Below are 17,158 nucleotides of genomic sequence, written 5' to 3' on the forward strand. Positions count from 1 at the left end.
CAAGCGCTTCCTCTCAAAACTGGCGAGATGGATGCGCAAGCAGCCCGCCTTCAAGACCTCAGCCCCTGAAGACGCAAGGAAGAAGTGCCAGTCCCTAAAAGCGACAGCTAGCGAGCAGAGCCGCTCACGCGGCCGGGAACGGCGCGGCACAAGACCACCGGCCAGAACCACCCGAGACGCCAAAACGATCCACGCCGGAAGCTTGCGACGCCAAAAGAGAGGCGCCCCATGGGCGCCGTGCCCACGACTAGGGCCTCGCCGGGCCCTACTAACGCTGCGGAAGCACCTGCCTCGATCCTACGGAACAAAGAACAACCGAGACCCGAGGAAGGTCAAACGCACCCAACACCAAACACATAGACGCACTACACAACGACACGCACAGCCTGGAACCGCCCTGCCCAGGGCACACTGCCGTCATGGTTCAGAGGAACCCCCTCCATTCCCCTGCTCAAAGGGGACCGCTTCCTAGACAACCCTCTCCCCTACGCTCTCTTTAAAGCCCCTTCCGGCCACAGGCAACCGTGCCGCCCTCGCTCCCCCAACCCCTTCCCCAGCACCGTTGTCTCAACTTAGCTTTCAAGGGGCCGAGAGTCTCCCTCTTCCCTTCCTTCTGAAGGGCAAGCACACATCACTCCTCCAGTCACCAGCTGCCTCTTCGTCATCTGAAAAACAAAAACAATCACAAGCCCCACACAACAGCCCTGTCAGTCAGCACCCCATCTCTCTACAAAGACCTAGGCCGCTGCATCCGTCTGCCTCAGATGCGCCCAGCTGCTCCGCTCGCTTGCTCTGTGGCCGTGCCCAACTCACACTGTTGTCCTCCCTTGTGGCCCCTAGGGATACCAGGAGACCATGTTACCACTGCACTTCCAAAGGAAGACCTCCCCAGCCCCACGCCCCTCCTCCCTGCAACCCAGCTCACCTCAAACGCGCATCCAGTCCCAAAGGCAGCCGCACACCACCTAAAAAACCAAACAGAAACGCTTCAACCCGCTTGCCACACAACACCTTGGTACGGAACCACCGCCTTGACCGCAATCGCCTCACCTTCTCGGACCTCTCGTGGCCATGCGTCGCCTCCCCTCTGAGGGCTGATTGCGGCACCTGCAAAAATCCAAGCAGAAATGCACCTGCTGAGAGGCTGCAGAACTGTCAAGCTACCCACACCAATCCCCGTTTAAGACTCGCACCTTTTCCTCACCAGCTCACCTACCTGGACGCCATCAGGTCCAACTGCCATGTTCAAGCTTGACCACCACCTGCAAGACCCAAACATGGGTTGTTCATGACTCTAACTGCAAAGCCCCAAAGAGACACATCGCTACTTCAGCGCACCTAACATTGCTCACCCCGTGCAGTCCCCCTCCGGTGCCCGGATCCCGCTTGGCCCACCACATGCACCCTCAAATATTAATGCCATATTGCGCTCACAGAGCCAGTCACCACTTCCCTCTACATACACCACGCACCAACTCACCTGCTTACAGCGCTATCCTCGGCACTCCTCCGTCGCCCTGCACGACTCCTCCCTCGGCATCTGCAAAAATATCAAACAAGTCCCCTCAATGAACAGCAATAGCTTAGCCATTCCACAGGCCTTGTTCCCAGGTAGCAAGCCCATCGAGAGCCCAGCTAGGCCCGCTCTGCCATCTAAACGCCGTAAACCAAGCATTACGCCCGACCCACATCCAAGCCGGAACGCCCTTGAGATGCTCTCTGCTCCACTGAAGCAGGAGCTCCCTCTCCCGGACAGCTACCGTCAGCCCCTGGGAAGCCACAAAACACCATGGGAATTCTTTTTCTCACCCACTGACAATGGCCGCTCGATCTAAAAGGGCCACACATCTTTTCCCCCAAAGAAGCAAGGCACTTTGACACATAAGCCATAGCCTCTCATCGCTCCTGTGCCACCTTGCCCTGACTCGACACCCCCGGGCAGGGCGGCTCCAAGCCAAGACACCACAACCACAGACGAACCCTACACAGAACGCCAACAACAACACGCCTCAAAAAACAAGCCAGGTCACTCGGCGAGACCGACGACGCACGGACGGAAAACCTCCATCCGGGAAGAGCACGCGCAGAACCCTAGCGTGCTCCTAGCGCCACGCCAGAAAACGACGAGACCTTCGTGGGCGGGGACAAGCGCTTCCTCTCAAAACTGGCGAGATGGATGCGCAAGCAGCCCGCCTTCAAGACCTCAGCCCCTGAAGACGCAAGGAAGAAGTGCCAGTCCCTAAAAGCGACAGCTAGCGAGCAGAGCCGCTCACGCGGCCGGGAACGGCGCGGCACAAGACCACCGGCCAGAACCACCCGAGACGCCAAAACGATCCACGCCGGAAGCTTGCGACGCCAAAAGAGAGGCGCCCCATGGGCGCCGTGCCCACGACTAGGGCCTCGCCGGGCCCTACTAACGCTGCGGAAGCACCTGCCTCGATCCTACGGAACAAAGAACAACCGAGACCCGAGGAAGGTCAAACGCACCCAACACCAAACACATAGACGCACTACACAACGACACGCACAGCCTGGAACCGCCCTGCCCAGGGCACACTGCCGTCATGGTTCAGAGGAACCCCCTCCATTCCCCTGCTCAAAGGGGACCGCTTCCTAGACAACCCTCTCCCCTACGCTCTCTTTAAAGCCCCTTCCGGCCACAGGCAACCGTGCCGCCCTCGCTCCCCCAACCCCTTCCCCAGCACCGTTGTCTCAACTTAGCTTTCAAGGGGCCGAGAGTCTCCCTCTTCCCTTCCTTCTGAAGGGCAAGCACACATCACTCCTCCAGTCACCAGCTGCCTCTTCGTCATCTGAAAAACAAAAACAATCACAAGCCCCACACAACAGCCCTGTCAGTCAGCACCCCATCTCTCTACAAAGACCTAGGCCGCTGCATCCGTCTGCCTCAGATGCGCCCAGCTGCTCCGCTCGCTTGCTCTGTGGCCGTGCCCAACTCACACTGTTGTCCTCCCTTGTGGCCCCTAGGGATACCAGGAGACCATGTTACCACTGCACTTCCAAAGGAAGACCTCCCCAGCCCCACGCCCCTCCTCCCTGCAACCCAGCTCACCTCAAACGCGCATCCAGTCCCAAAGGCAGCCGCACACCACCTAAAAAACCAAACAGAAACGCTTCAACCCGCTTGCCACACAACACCTTGGTACGGAACCACCGCCTTGACCGCAATCGCCTCACCTTCTCGGACCTCTCGTGGCCATGCGTCGCCTCCCCTCTGAGGGCTGATTGCGGCACCTGCAAAAATCCAAGCAGAAATGCACCTGCTGAGAGGCTGCAGAACTGTCAAGCTACCCACACCAATCCCCGTTTAAGACTCGCACCTTTTCCTCACCAGCTCACCTACCTGGACGCCATCAGGTCCAACTGCCATGTTCAAGCTTGACCACCACCTGCAAGACCCAAACATGGGTTGTTCATGACTCTAACTGCAAAGCCCCAAAGAGACACATCGCTACTTCAGCGCACCTAACATTGCTCACCCCGTGCAGTCCCCCTCCGGTGCCCGGATCCCGCTTGGCCCACCACATGCACCCTCAAATATTAATGCCATATTGCGCTCACAGAGCCAGTCACCACTTCCCTCTACATACACCACGCACCAACTCACCTGCTTACAGCGCTATCCTCGGCACTCCTCCGTCGCCCTGCACGACTCCTCCCTCGGCATCTGCAAAAATATCAAACAAGTCCCCTCAATGAACAGCAATAGCTTAGCCATTCCACAGGCCTTGTTCCCAGGTAGCAAGCCCATCGAGAGCCCAGCTAGGCCCGCTCTGCCATCTAAACGCCGTAAACCAAGCATTACGCCCGACCCACATCCAAGCCGGAACGCCCTTGAGATGCTCTCTGCTCCACTGAAGCAGGAGCTCCCTCTCCCGGACAGCTACCGTCAGCCCCTGGGAAGCCACAAAACACCATGGGAATTCTTTTTCTCACCCACTGACAATGGCCGCTCGATCTAAAAGGGCCACACATCTTTTCCCCCAAAGAAGCAAGGCACTTTGACACATAAGCCATAGCCTCTCATCGCTCCTGTGCCACCTTGCCCTGACTCGACACCCCCGGGCAGGGCGGCTCCAAGCCAAGACACCACAACCACAGACGAACCCTACACAGAACGCCAACAACAACACGCCTCAAAAAACAAGCCAGGTCACTCGGCGAGACCGACGACGCACGGACGGAAAACCTCCATCCGGGAAGAGCACGCGCAGAACCCTAGCGTGCTCCTAGCGCCACGCCAGAAAACGACGAGACCTTCGTGGGCGGGGACAAGCGCTTCCTCTCAAAACTGGCGAGATGGATGCGCAAGCAGCCCGCCTTCAAGACCTCAGCCCCTGAAGACGCAAGGAAGAAGTGCCAGTCCCTAAAAGCGACAGCTAGCGAGCAGAGCCGCTCACGCGGCCGGGAACGGCGCGGCACAAGACCACCGGCCAGAACCACCCGAGACGCCAAAACGATCCACGCCGGAAGCTTGCGACGCCAAAAGAGAGGCGCCCCATGGGCGCCGTGCCCACGACTAGGGCCTCGCCGGGCCCTACTAACGCTGCGGAAGCACCTGCCTCGATCCTACGGAACAAAGAACAACCGAGACCCGAGGAAGGTCAAACGCACCCAACACCAAACACATAGACGCACTACACAACGACACGCACAGCCTGGAACCGCCCTGCCCAGGGCACACTGCCGTCATGGTTCAGAGGAACCCCCTCCATTCCCCTGCTCAAAGGGGACCGCTTCCTAGACAACCCTCTCCCCTACGCTCTCTTTAAAGCCCCTTCCGGCCACAGGCAACCGTGCCGCCCTCGCTCCCCCAACCCCTTCCCCAGCACCGTTGTCTCAACTTAGCTTTCAAGGGGCCGAGAGTCTCCCTCTTCCCTTCCTTCTGAAGGGCAAGCACACATCACTCCTCCAGTCACCAGCTGCCTCTTCGTCATCTGAAAAACAAAAACAATCACAAGCCCCACACAACAGCCCTGTCAGTCAGCACCCCATCTCTCTACAAAGACCTAGGCCGCTGCATCCGTCTGCCTCAGATGCGCCCAGCTGCTCCGCTCGCTTGCTCTGTGGCCGTGCCCAACTCACACTGTTGTCCTCCCTTGTGGCCCCTAGGGATACCAGGAGACCATGTTACCACTGCACTTCCAAAGGAAGACCTCCCCAGCCCCACGCCCCTCCTCCCTGCAACCCAGCTCACCTCAAACGCGCATCCAGTCCCAAAGGCAGCCGCACACCACCTAAAAAACCAAACAGAAACGCTTCAACCCGCTTGCCACACAACACCTTGGTACGGAACCACCGCCTTGACCGCAATCGCCTCACCTTCTCGGACCTCTCGTGGCCATGCGTCGCCTCCCCTCTGAGGGCTGATTGCGGCACCTGCAAAAATCCAAGCAGAAATGCACCTGCTGAGAGGCTGCAGAACTGTCAAGCTACCCACACCAATCCCCGTTTAAGACTCGCACCTTTTCCTCACCAGCTCACCTACCTGGACGCCATCAGGTCCAACTGCCATGTTCAAGCTTGACCACCACCTGCAAGACCCAAACATGGGTTGTTCATGACTCTAACTGCAAAGCCCCAAAGAGACACATCGCTACTTCAGCGCACCTAACATTGCTCACCCCGTGCAGTCCCCCTCCGGTGCCCGGATCCCGCTTGGCCCACCACATGCACCCTCAAATATTAATGCCATATTGCGCTCACAGAGCCAGTCACCACTTCCCTCTACATACACCACGCACCAACTCACCTGCTTACAGCGCTATCCTCGGCACTCCTCCGTCGCCCTGCACGACTCCTCCCTCGGCATCTGCAAAAATATCAAACAAGTCCCCTCAATGAACAGCAATAGCTTAGCCATTCCACAGGCCTTGTTCCCAGGTAGCAAGCCCATCGAGAGCCCAGCTAGGCCCGCTCTGCCATCTAAACGCCGTAAACCAAGCATTACGCCCGACCCACATCCAAGCCGGAACGCCCTTGAGATGCTCTCTGCTCCACTGAAGCAGGAGCTCCCTCTCCCGGACAGCTACCGTCAGCCCCTGGGAAGCCACAAAACACCATGGGAATTCTTTTTCTCACCCACTGACAATGGCCGCTCGATCTAAAAGGGCCACACATCTTTTCCCCCAAAGAAGCAAGGCACTTTGACACATAAGCCATAGCCTCTCATCGCTCCTGTGCCACCTTGCCCTGACTCGACACCCCCGGGCAGGGCGGCTCCAAGCCAAGACACCACAACCACAGACGAACCCTACACAGAACGCCAACAACAACACGCCTCAAAAAACAAGCCAGGTCACTCGGCGAGACCGACGACGCACGGACGGAAAACCTCCATCCGGGAAGAGCACGCGCAGAACCCTAGCGTGCTCCTAGCGCCACGCCAGAAAACGACGAGACCTTCGTGGGCGGGGACAAGCGCTTCCTCTCAAAACTGGCGAGATGGATGCGCAAGCAGCCCGCCTTCAAGACCTCAGCCCCTGAAGACGCAAGGAAGAAGTGCCAGTCCCTAAAAGCGACAGCTAGCGAGCAGAGCCGCTCACGCGGCCGGGAACGGCGCGGCACAAGACCACCGGCCAGAACCACCCGAGACGCCAAAACGATCCACGCCGGAAGCTTGCGACGCCAAAAGAGAGGCGCCCCATGGGCGCCGTGCCCACGACTAGGGCCTCGCCGGGCCCTACTAACGCTGCGGAAGCACCTGCCTCGATCCTACGGAACAAAGAACAACCGAGACCCGAGGAAGGTCAAACGCACCCAACACCAAACACATAGACGCACTACACAACGACACGCACAGCCTGGAACCGCCCTGCCCAGGGCACACTGCCGTCATGGTTCAGAGGAACCCCCTCCATTCCCCTGCTCAAAGGGGACCGCTTCCTAGACAACCCTCTCCCCTACGCTCTCTTTAAAGCCCCTTCCGGCCACAGGCAACCGTGCCGCCCTCGCTCCCCCAACCCCTTCCCCAGCACCGTTGTCTCAACTTAGCTTTCAAGGGGCCGAGAGTCTCCCTCTTCCCTTCCTTCTGAAGGGCAAGCACACATCACTCCTCCAGTCACCAGCTGCCTCTTCGTCATCTGAAAAACAAAAACAATCACAAGCCCCACACAACAGCCCTGTCAGTCAGCACCCCATCTCTCTACAAAGACCTAGGCCGCTGCATCCGTCTGCCTCAGATGCGCCCAGCTGCTCCGCTCGCTTGCTCTGTGGCCGTGCCCAACTCACACTGTTGTCCTCCCTTGTGGCCCCTAGGGATACCAGGAGACCATGTTACCACTGCACTTCCAAAGGAAGACCTCCCCAGCCCCACGCCCCTCCTCCCTGCAACCCAGCTCACCTCAAACGCGCATCCAGTCCCAAAGGCAGCCGCACACCACCTAAAAAACCAAACAGAAACGCTTCAACCCGCTTGCCACACAACACCTTGGTACGGAACCACCGCCTTGACCGCAATCGCCTCACCTTCTCGGACCTCTCGTGGCCATGCGTCGCCTCCCCTCTGAGGGCTGATTGCGGCACCTGCAAAAATCCAAGCAGAAATGCACCTGCTGAGAGGCTGCAGAACTGTCAAGCTACCCACACCAATCCCCGTTTAAGACTCGCACCTTTTCCTCACCAGCTCACCTACCTGGACGCCATCAGGTCCAACTGCCATGTTCAAGCTTGACCACCACCTGCAAGACCCAAACATGGGTTGTTCATGACTCTAACTGCAAAGCCCCAAAGAGACACATCGCTACTTCAGCGCACCTAACATTGCTCACCCCGTGCAGTCCCCCTCCGGTGCCCGGATCCCGCTTGGCCCACCACATGCACCCTCAAATATTAATGCCATATTGCGCTCACAGAGCCAGTCACCACTTCCCTCTACATACACCACGCACCAACTCACCTGCTTACAGCGCTATCCTCGGCACTCCTCCGTCGCCCTGCACGACTCCTCCCTCGGCATCTGCAAAAATATCAAACAAGTCCCCTCAATGAACAGCAATAGCTTAGCCATTCCACAGGCCTTGTTCCCAGGTAGCAAGCCCATCGAGAGCCCAGCTAGGCCCGCTCTGCCATCTAAACGCCGTAAACCAAGCATTACGCCCGACCCACATCCAAGCCGGAACGCCCTTGAGATGCTCTCTGCTCCACTGAAGCAGGAGCTCCCTCTCCCGGACAGCTACCGTCAGCCCCTGGGAAGCCACAAAACACCATGGGAATTCTTTTTCTCACCCACTGACAATGGCCGCTCGATCTAAAAGGGCCACACATCTTTTCCCCCAAAGAAGCAAGGCACTTTGACACATAAGCCATAGCCTCTCATCGCTCCTGTGCCACCTTGCCCTGACTCGACACCCCCGGGCAGGGCGGCTCCAAGCCAAGACACCACAACCACAGACGAACCCTACACAGAACGCCAACAACAACACGCCTCAAAAAACAAGCCAGGTCACTCGGCGAGACCGACGACGCACGGACGGAAAACCTCCATCCGGGAAGAGCACGCGCAGAACCCTAGCGTGCTCCTAGCGCCACGCCAGAAAACGACGAGACCTTCGTGGGCGGGGACAAGCGCTTCCTCTCAAAACTGGCGAGATGGATGCGCAAGCAGCCCGCCTTCAAGACCTCAGCCCCTGAAGACGCAAGGAAGAAGTGCCAGTCCCTAAAAGCGACAGCTAGCGAGCAGAGCCGCTCACGCGGCCGGGAACGGCGCGGCACAAGACCACCGGCCAGAACCACCCGAGACGCCAAAACGATCCACGCCGGAAGCTTGCGACGCCAAAAGAGAGGCGCCCCATGGGCGCCGTGCCCACGACTAGGGCCTCGCCGGGCCCTACTAACGCTGCGGAAGCACCTGCCTCGATCCTACGGAACAAAGAACAACCGAGACCCGAGGAAGGTCAAACGCACCCAACACCAAACACATAGACGCACTACACAACGACACGCACAGCCTGGAACCGCCCTGCCCAGGGCACACTGCCGTCATGGTTCAGAGGAACCCCCTCCATTCCCCTGCTCAAAGGGGACCGCTTCCTAGACAACCCTCTCCCCTACGCTCTCTTTAAAGCCCCTTCCGGCCACAGGCAACCGTGCCGCCCTCGCTCCCCCAACCCCTTCCCCAGCACCGTTGTCTCAACTTAGCTTTCAAGGGGCCGAGAGTCTCCCTCTTCCCTTCCTTCTGAAGGGCAAGCACACATCACTCCTCCAGTCACCAGCTGCCTCTTCGTCATCTGAAAAACAAAAACAATCACAAGCCCCACACAACAGCCCTGTCAGTCAGCACCCCATCTCTCTACAAAGACCTAGGCCGCTGCATCCGTCTGCCTCAGATGCGCCCAGCTGCTCCGCTCGCTTGCTCTGTGGCCGTGCCCAACTCACACTGTTGTCCTCCCTTGTGGCCCCTAGGGATACCAGGAGACCATGTTACCACTGCACTTCCAAAGGAAGACCTCCCCAGCCCCACGCCCCTCCTCCCTGCAACCCAGCTCACCTCAAACGCGCATCCAGTCCCAAAGGCAGCCGCACACCACCTAAAAAACCAAACAGAAACGCTTCAACCCGCTTGCCACACAACACCTTGGTACGGAACCACCGCCTTGACCGCAATCGCCTCACCTTCTCGGACCTCTCGTGGCCATGCGTCGCCTCCCCTCTGAGGGCTGATTGCGGCACCTGCAAAAATCCAAGCAGAAATGCACCTGCTGAGAGGCTGCAGAACTGTCAAGCTACCCACACCAATCCCCGTTTAAGACTCGCACCTTTTCCTCACCAGCTCACCTACCTGGACGCCATCAGGTCCAACTGCCATGTTCAAGCTTGACCACCACCTGCAAGACCCAAACATGGGTTGTTCATGACTCTAACTGCAAAGCCCCAAAGAGACACATCGCTACTTCAGCGCACCTAACATTGCTCACCCCGTGCAGTCCCCCTCCGGTGCCCGGATCCCGCTTGGCCCACCACATGCACCCTCAAATATTAATGCCATATTGCGCTCACAGAGCCAGTCACCACTTCCCTCTACATACACCACGCACCAACTCACCTGCTTACAGCGCTATCCTCGGCACTCCTCCGTCGCCCTGCACGACTCCTCCCTCGGCATCTGCAAAAATATCAAACAAGTCCCCTCAATGAACAGCAATAGCTTAGCCATTCCACAGGCCTTGTTCCCAGGTAGCAAGCCCATCGAGAGCCCAGCTAGGCCCGCTCTGCCATCTAAACGCCGTAAACCAAGCATTACGCCCGACCCACATCCAAGCCGGAACGCCCTTGAGATGCTCTCTGCTCCACTGAAGCAGGAGCTCCCTCTCCCGGACAGCTACCGTCAGCCCCTGGGAAGCCACAAAACACCATGGGAATTCTTTTTCTCACCCACTGACAATGGCCGCTCGATCTAAAAGGGCCACACATCTTTTCCCCCAAAGAAGCAAGGCACTTTGACACATAAGCCATAGCCTCTCATCGCTCCTGTGCCACCTTGCCCTGACTCGACACCCCCGGGCAGGGCGGCTCCAAGCCAAGACACCACAACCACAGACGAACCCTACACAGAACACCAACAACAACACGCCTCAAAAAACAAGCCAGGTCACTCGGCGAGACCGACGACGCACGGACGGAAAACCTCCATCCGGGAAGAGCACGCGCAGAACCCTAGCGTGCTCCTAGCGCCACGCCAGAAAACGACGAGACCTTCGTGGGCGGGGACAAGCGCTTCCTCTCAAAACTGGCGAGATGGATGCGCAAGCAGCCCGCCTTCAAGACCTCAGCCCCTGAAGACGCAAGGAAGAAGTGCCAGTCCCTAAAAGCGACAGCTAGCGAGCAGAGCCGCTCACGCGGCCGGGAACGGCGCGGCACAAGACCACCGGCCAGAACCACCCGAGACGCCAAAACGATCCACGCCGGAAGCTTGCGACGCCAAAAGAGAGGCGCCCCATGGGCGCCGTGCCCACGACTAGGGCCTCGCCGGGCCCTACTAACGCTGCGGAAGCACCTGCCTCGATCCTACGGAACAAAGAACAACCGAGACCCGAGGAAGGTCAAACGCACCCAACACCAAACACATAGACGCACTACACAACGACACGCACAGCCTGGAACCGCCCTGCCCAGGGCACACTGCCGTCATGGTTCAGAGGAACCCCCTCCATTCCCCTGCTCAAAGGGGACCGCTTCCTAGACAACCCTCTCCCCTACGCTCTCTTTAAAGCCCCTTCCGGCCACAGGCAACCGTGCCGCCCTCGCTCCCCCAACCCCTTCCCCAGCACCGTTGTCTCAACTTAGCTTTCAAGGGGCCGAGAGTCTCCCTCTTCCCTTCCTTCTGAAGGGCAAGCACACATCACTCCTCCAGTCACCAGCTGCCTCTTCGTCATCTGAAAAACAAAAACAATCACAAGCCCCACACAACAGCCCTGTCAGTCAGCATCCCATCACTCTACAAAGACCCAGGCCGCTGCATCCGTCTACCTCAGATGTGCCCAGCTGCTCCATGCCCATTCCGGACGAGGACGAACACCATCCCCTGCTGCCCCTAGAGATACCACAGGGCACACAAAGTTACCATCGCTCTGCCAAAAAAGGAAGAACGAACCACACCAGCCCCGCACCCCTCCCCTCTGCGACCCACCTCACCTCAAACGCGCATCCAGGCCCAAAGGCAGCTGGCGCGCAACCTGCAACTCCAAAGACAAACGCTCCAATTGAGTGGCCGTACGCCACCTTGCTCTCAAGCAACAGCCTGGCCTTCAAGCCCCTCACCTCTCGGACCTCTCGTCGGCATGCGGCGTCTCCCCTCCGAAGCCTGCATGCGGCACCTGCAAGAACCCACGCAAAAGAGGACCCTCTCGGGTGCTGCGGGAGCCTCAGGATACCCGCACCAACCCCCCCCCCCATCTCAGACACGCACCTTTTCCCTCGACAGCTCACCTGCCCGGCCTCCAGCAGATCCGGCGGCCCTCTGGAGGCTCGCCCGCCACCTGCAAGAGCCAAACGCATGTTGCTCACAACCACTTGCAACGCCACCCCTCAGGACGAATTGCTACGCTTCAGCCCACCCATCACCGCTCACCCCGTGCGACTCCCCTCCGGTGCCCGGATCCCGCTCGGCTCCTCGCACGTGCCCAAAGAAAAACACCATAATGGGCTCATAGAGCCAACAGCCACATCTTCCCTCCAGATACACTGCACATCAACTCCCCTGCTGACAGCGCCATCCTCCATCACCCTGCACGACTCCTCCCGCGGCATCTGCCAAACCAGTACCAAACACGTCACCTGCATGCACAGCGACAGCTGAACCACAGAGACACAGGTCTCGATTGCATGTAGGAACACCCCTTGAGAGCCCAACTAGAGCGGCTCTGAAACACACGCACAATACATCAAACCTTGAGCCCAGCGCACAGACAAGCCAGAACACCCTTGACACGCTACCTCCTCAGCTAAGACTCTAGCTCCCTCCCCCAGACACCTACGGTTGTTCCCTGGGGGCCCACAAAACCCAACAGGAATTACTTCCCTCACCCACCGACGACAGCCAGTCGATCCAAGACAGCTGCAAAATTCCTTCCCCCCCTCCCCCTTCCCAAAAGCCTGGGCGCATCCCTAGATGCCAGCACCACCCACCTCGCCCTCACTCTACATCCCCGGGCAGGGCAGCTCCAAGACAAACGCAGAACAGCGCTACACAGAACGCTACATGCAACGCACCCTGAAGGATGAGAGGCAGCTCTCAGAGAGAACGACGACACCCAGACAGAAACCCCCGTTCGGCAAGACCGCCTGCGGGATCCCGATGGCGACGTCAGCAGGCCCTACGGCAACGCCAGAGAAGGCCGACAGCTTCGGGGCCCGTGACAAGCGCTTCCTCTCACAACCGAGACGACAGACGCGCAACCAGCCCGGCCTCAAGACCTAACCGCCTAAGGATGCAAGGAAGAAATGCCAGTCCCAAAAAAATCACAGCGACAGAGCGGCGCCGCTCACGCAGCCGGGAACGGCGCCGCGCAGGACGACCGTCCGAGACGCCAGACCGATCCATGCCCGAAGCTTGCGACGCCAAAAGAGAGGCGCCCAACGGGCGCTGAGCCCACAACGAGGGCCTCGCCGGGCCCTAGTAACGCTGCTGAGGCACCTGCCTGGCTCCTAAGGAACAAAGGCACCAACCGAGACCCGAGGAATGTCGGAGACACCCAACACGAAACACACGCACACACTGCGCAGTCACACACAGAGCCTGGAACCGCCCTGCCCGGCACACGTTCCCGTCACATTGAAGAGGAACCCGCTCCTTTTCCCTGCTCTCAAAGGGAACCGCTTCCCGGACAGCCCGCTCCTCTGCACCAGCTCTAAAACCCCTCCCTCCCGCAACCCCTTCCTCAGCACCGTTGCCTCAACTTAGCTTTCAAGGGGCCCAGAGTCTCAGTCCACCCATCCTTCAGACACGGCTCGGCCACCACCTGCAAGAGCCAAACGCATGTTGCTCACAACCACTGGCAACGCGACACCTCATGACGAATCGCTACACTTCAGCCCACCCATCACCGTAGCCTTCGCTGAGGTCTCGTCACCACACTGTGTCTCTCCCACAAAGCCTACATGGAGCATGTGCAAAAACTAAAGGAAGAAGATACATGCTACGATATTACCCAGAACAGCAACCTACCCATGCCGAATCCCGTTCTCACACATCTTTTCTTTGACAGCTTGCCTGCCCAGCCTCTGTCAGTTCCAGCTGCCACTTTGAGGCTCACCCATCACCTGTAACACACAAGTAACACAGGTCACTTTTACCTTCGCTATCAACACAACACCTCAGAAAGTACCGCTACTTCAGCACACCGATCACCTCTCACCTTGATCCACTCCCCTCCTGTGTCCAGCTCACACTTGGCTCATTCCTTACTGCCTTCTAACCCCCCAAAACACACTGCAGACTCATTCAGCCATCAGTCACATCTTCCTTCCATATACCACACACTGGCCTACCTTCTTACAGCATTTCCCCGGCTTTCCTCTGTCACCCTGAACAACTCCTCCTCTGCCTCTGGAAAAAAAGGACATGGTGGAAGTCACCTGGATGCACAGAAATAGCTTAACCGATCCATAGGTCTCGCTCCCATGTAGGAATACCATGTAGAGCCCAACTACCACCTGCTGTTAAAAGACATACATTACCTCAAGCATTACTCCCTGTACATGTACAAACCTGAAGACTGTTAGGATGTACTCTCAGCTAGCACTCTAGCTACCAGCTACAGTCATCCCCTTAACATCTACAAAATACTACTAAGGGTACTGACCGTTCCCATTGCTTTTGGCTATTGGCTCTGCACAAGGCTACACAGGGTTTTACAGAAGTCTATTAACTACCCACTTGTATTGCTCTTCTTTTTCTAAAGAAACAGCATATATAAATTCCCATACATAAATGAATACAGAACACTCACCCTAACCCCTACCACATCTTATCAATACCCTTAACAGTTCATGTCAACACCTTCCAGATTACAAAAGAGAGTTTATGAAAATAATTTTAGGATTCAATGAAGTTGAGAATTCCAATAATAAAAAGAAACATACTCAAAACTAAAAAGAAAAAATAACAGAACAACATACTATCAAGCCATCTTACCACACCTGAAACTCCAATGCAGTATTAGATAAGGAAAAACATATAAGTTTAGACACAAATGATCTTTCAAGTTTAAATGCCACCAACCGTTAACGAGTTCTAAAAACCTTACCTCCCACAAGCATCTGCATGTCTTTAAATATCAAAACATACCTATCCAAAAATATTTAAACAGCTCAAAAATTACAATAAAGTACAGGAACACCAAAGCACGCACACTGGAGAAACCCAGGAGGGAAGTGAGCTCCCTCACCAGAGGCTGTGGCTCATATACCCCGGGCCCTGCCCACCACCCTTCCCACAATCACCTGGGAAAGGGGAGGGGTGAACCACCACAGGGTATAAAGGCAGCTGAAGGAACAGCAGGGCGTTTTCTCAAGTGCTTTATGTTAATAGCGTGGAAGAAGACAAAAAGAGTGGTTCTTACTATAATTGTACTACCATTTGTTTTTCTTCACCTACATGTATGGCATCAGCAATGTGGCCAGGTAAGAAATTAAACTTCATTTTCCTGGGATGTATACAGGGGAAAAACCATGTCTTACTAATTTATATAGAAGAGCAGCTCTTGGATTATAATAGCACTATTATGACCATTAGTTGTATGTTTTACTTTTCTGTAAAACAGAAGAGTTATACAATTATGGTTCATTTCTAGCAAAACCACACATACTATCTACATACTAGCAGAGCTATAGTCTAGATATGACTGAATGGCGAAGTGAATTAAATCTCTGGTTCAAATGAAATTATTTTCTATAAATCACTGATAATTCAGAGTAATTTTGACACTCTGATTTCCTTAAGAGACTGATAGCAGTCTCAAAGGGCAAAAATTACAAAAGGGAAATACTGGAATGGTATCAAAAGTTATATGAAGCGTTCTAATGAGCATATAAGCAGCTAAATAAAGAATAAAAGGGGAAGTGCCATAAAAACTCATTGAGACGTGTGTTGCTAAAAATAGATCCAGGCTATTGATTCTCCAAGAATCTCAAGAGAAGATCAGAGCCACCCGTAGACATTTTTGGGGTACCAGATAGCAAAGAGAAACATACTATAAGACAGAAAACAAATTAATTACTGCAGAGTACAAAGATGGCTTTAGGAAAGGTTCTGGCAGAACAAGAGGCATTGTCACAGGGATAGGAATAGTTTCTAATGGACCAGAGAAACTAAAGCAGTGGTGAGAATGCAGGAAGCTCAAAAGGGAATTGACCAAACTAACAGATATTCTCGGGGGAGCTGGAACGGGGGGCAGCAAAGAATTGAGGAAAGAAAAAAGTGATCGGGGTAACAGATACTGACTCAGGAATAGAGCTGGAGGGTAAAGAGGGGTGCAAAGTGCCCTTCTGAGCTAGAACACAGTCCTGGGCTATCTCTATGAGGGGATGTCTCGTGGGAACTCAGCAAACGGAGCAGAGGAGTCCCGAGAGAGCCCAAGACACCAAAGCAGCCTTGGAGCTGGAGCCTGAGGAGAGTCTAGGAAAGGACTGTGACTAGGATAGAAGATGTCCTGAGGAAGGCAGAGAGACAGAAAAGTATTTGGGGATGTGACAATTACGTCCAGAGGGCATCTGAGCTCAGTAAACGCAACGTGAGAAAGCCAGGGAACAAATGGAGGCACAAACAGAAGGAAGAAAGGACAGAATGACTGCTGTGCGCAGCATATACGGACTCGGGAAATCTTCAGATGGTGAGAGAGGGGTGCGAGTGCCACGGCAAAGCTAAAGGTGCGCAGAATGTGACCTCAAAGGGGCCGGTAGGTGTTGCGGCACCCTGAGGGGTCCTGGATGCGGCGCAGAGACAAAAGAATGCTCTGGGAAATGAGGATACGGTCTGGAGGGGTGTGACCAAATTACAGATCTCCTCAGGAGCCGGGGACCGGCCGGAGGTACCGTAGTCAGCAGACGGTATGCTAAGAGTGCTCCGAGGCACAAGCAAACCCGAAGACTGGGTTCAGAGGTAACAAGGGAAGACCAAAGTCCGCTACTGAGCTAAAACAGGGTTGTGGGACGCAAAGGGGCTCTCTGGACACACGGTGACTGGGAGCGGAGGGGTCACGAAAGGCTCGCGGGATAAGAGATTGAAAAGGAGAGTAAATGCTACCAAAATGCTGTGGAGCACAGGGAAGGTCTCGGGAGGCATCCTAGATGGCATAGAAGAGAAAAAGATTGCTCTTTTTTGGGAACAGATGTCTTGGAGAGGTGCGATTGCGACAACAATGTGCTGCTGGGGAACATCTAAGACGGTGAGGTAAAAGGCCTATGAGGTAAAAGAAGACATTTTAAAAGCTGCGACACTAACAAAAGACAAGAAATTATTCAAGTGTTAATACAGCCAATGGATAACATTAGGCAGAGGAGTTAAAAACTGATAGTAAAGAAATAGGGAAAACCATAAAACACCAAAGGCCAAGTGACTTGGAGAGGTAGGGGAAAAAAAAAAAATCAAGTGCGGGATGTTAGAAAAACAAAGGGAAAAATGAAAAGACGGACAGGAAACTGA

General features: G+C 55.8%; 1 protein-coding gene across 1 annotated transcript; it reads right to left on the bottom strand.

Moving 5' to 3' along the window:
* Positions 1-578: 578 nt before the first annotated feature.
* LOC142057151 (uncharacterized) lies at positions 579-11,991 on the bottom strand. Its single transcript, XM_075092618.1, has 30 exons — positions 11,944-11,991; positions 11,776-11,831; positions 11,650-11,690; positions 11,302-11,390; positions 10,061-10,120; positions 9,797-9,842; positions 9,631-9,713; positions 9,506-9,545; positions 9,157-9,245; positions 7,916-7,975; positions 7,652-7,697; positions 7,486-7,568; positions 7,361-7,400; positions 7,012-7,100; positions 5,771-5,830; positions 5,507-5,552; positions 5,341-5,423; positions 5,216-5,255; positions 4,867-4,955; positions 3,626-3,685; positions 3,362-3,407; positions 3,196-3,278; positions 3,071-3,110; positions 2,722-2,810; positions 1,481-1,540; positions 1,217-1,262; positions 1,051-1,133; positions 926-965; positions 814-836; positions 579-665 (listed from the first exon to the last, which is right to left on the bottom strand). The coding sequence occupies exons 2-30, from the start codon at positions 11,822-11,824 to the stop codon at positions 662-664; spliced, it is 1,707 nt and encodes a 568-aa protein (XP_074948719.1). The 5' UTR covers positions 11,825-11,831; positions 11,944-11,991; the 3' UTR covers positions 579-661.
* Between the last annotated feature and the right edge of the window lie 5,167 nt (positions 11,992-17,158).

This window comes from Phalacrocorax aristotelis, chromosome 5 (genome assembly GCF_949628215.1).
Source record: "Phalacrocorax aristotelis chromosome 5, bGulAri2.1, whole genome shotgun sequence".
Classification (NCBI taxonomy): domain Eukaryota; kingdom Metazoa; phylum Chordata; class Aves; order Suliformes; family Phalacrocoracidae; genus Phalacrocorax; species Phalacrocorax aristotelis.

Excerpts from the sequence above, each read along its gene's own strand:
- LOC142057151 (XM_075092618.1), bottom strand. The coding sequence starts at position 11,824 with ATGCAGGCTTCGGAGGGGAGACGCCGCATGCCGACGAGAGGTCCGAGA. Across the intron at positions 7,569-7,651 it reads TTGGACCTGATGGCGTCCAG|GTGCATTTCTGCTTGGATTT; the intron begins GTAGGTGAGCTG and ends GCCTCTCAGCAG. Across the intron at positions 1,134-1,216 it reads TTGGACCTGATGGCGTCCAG|GTGCATTTCTGCTTGGATTT; the intron begins GTAGGTGAGCTG and ends GCCTCTCAGCAG.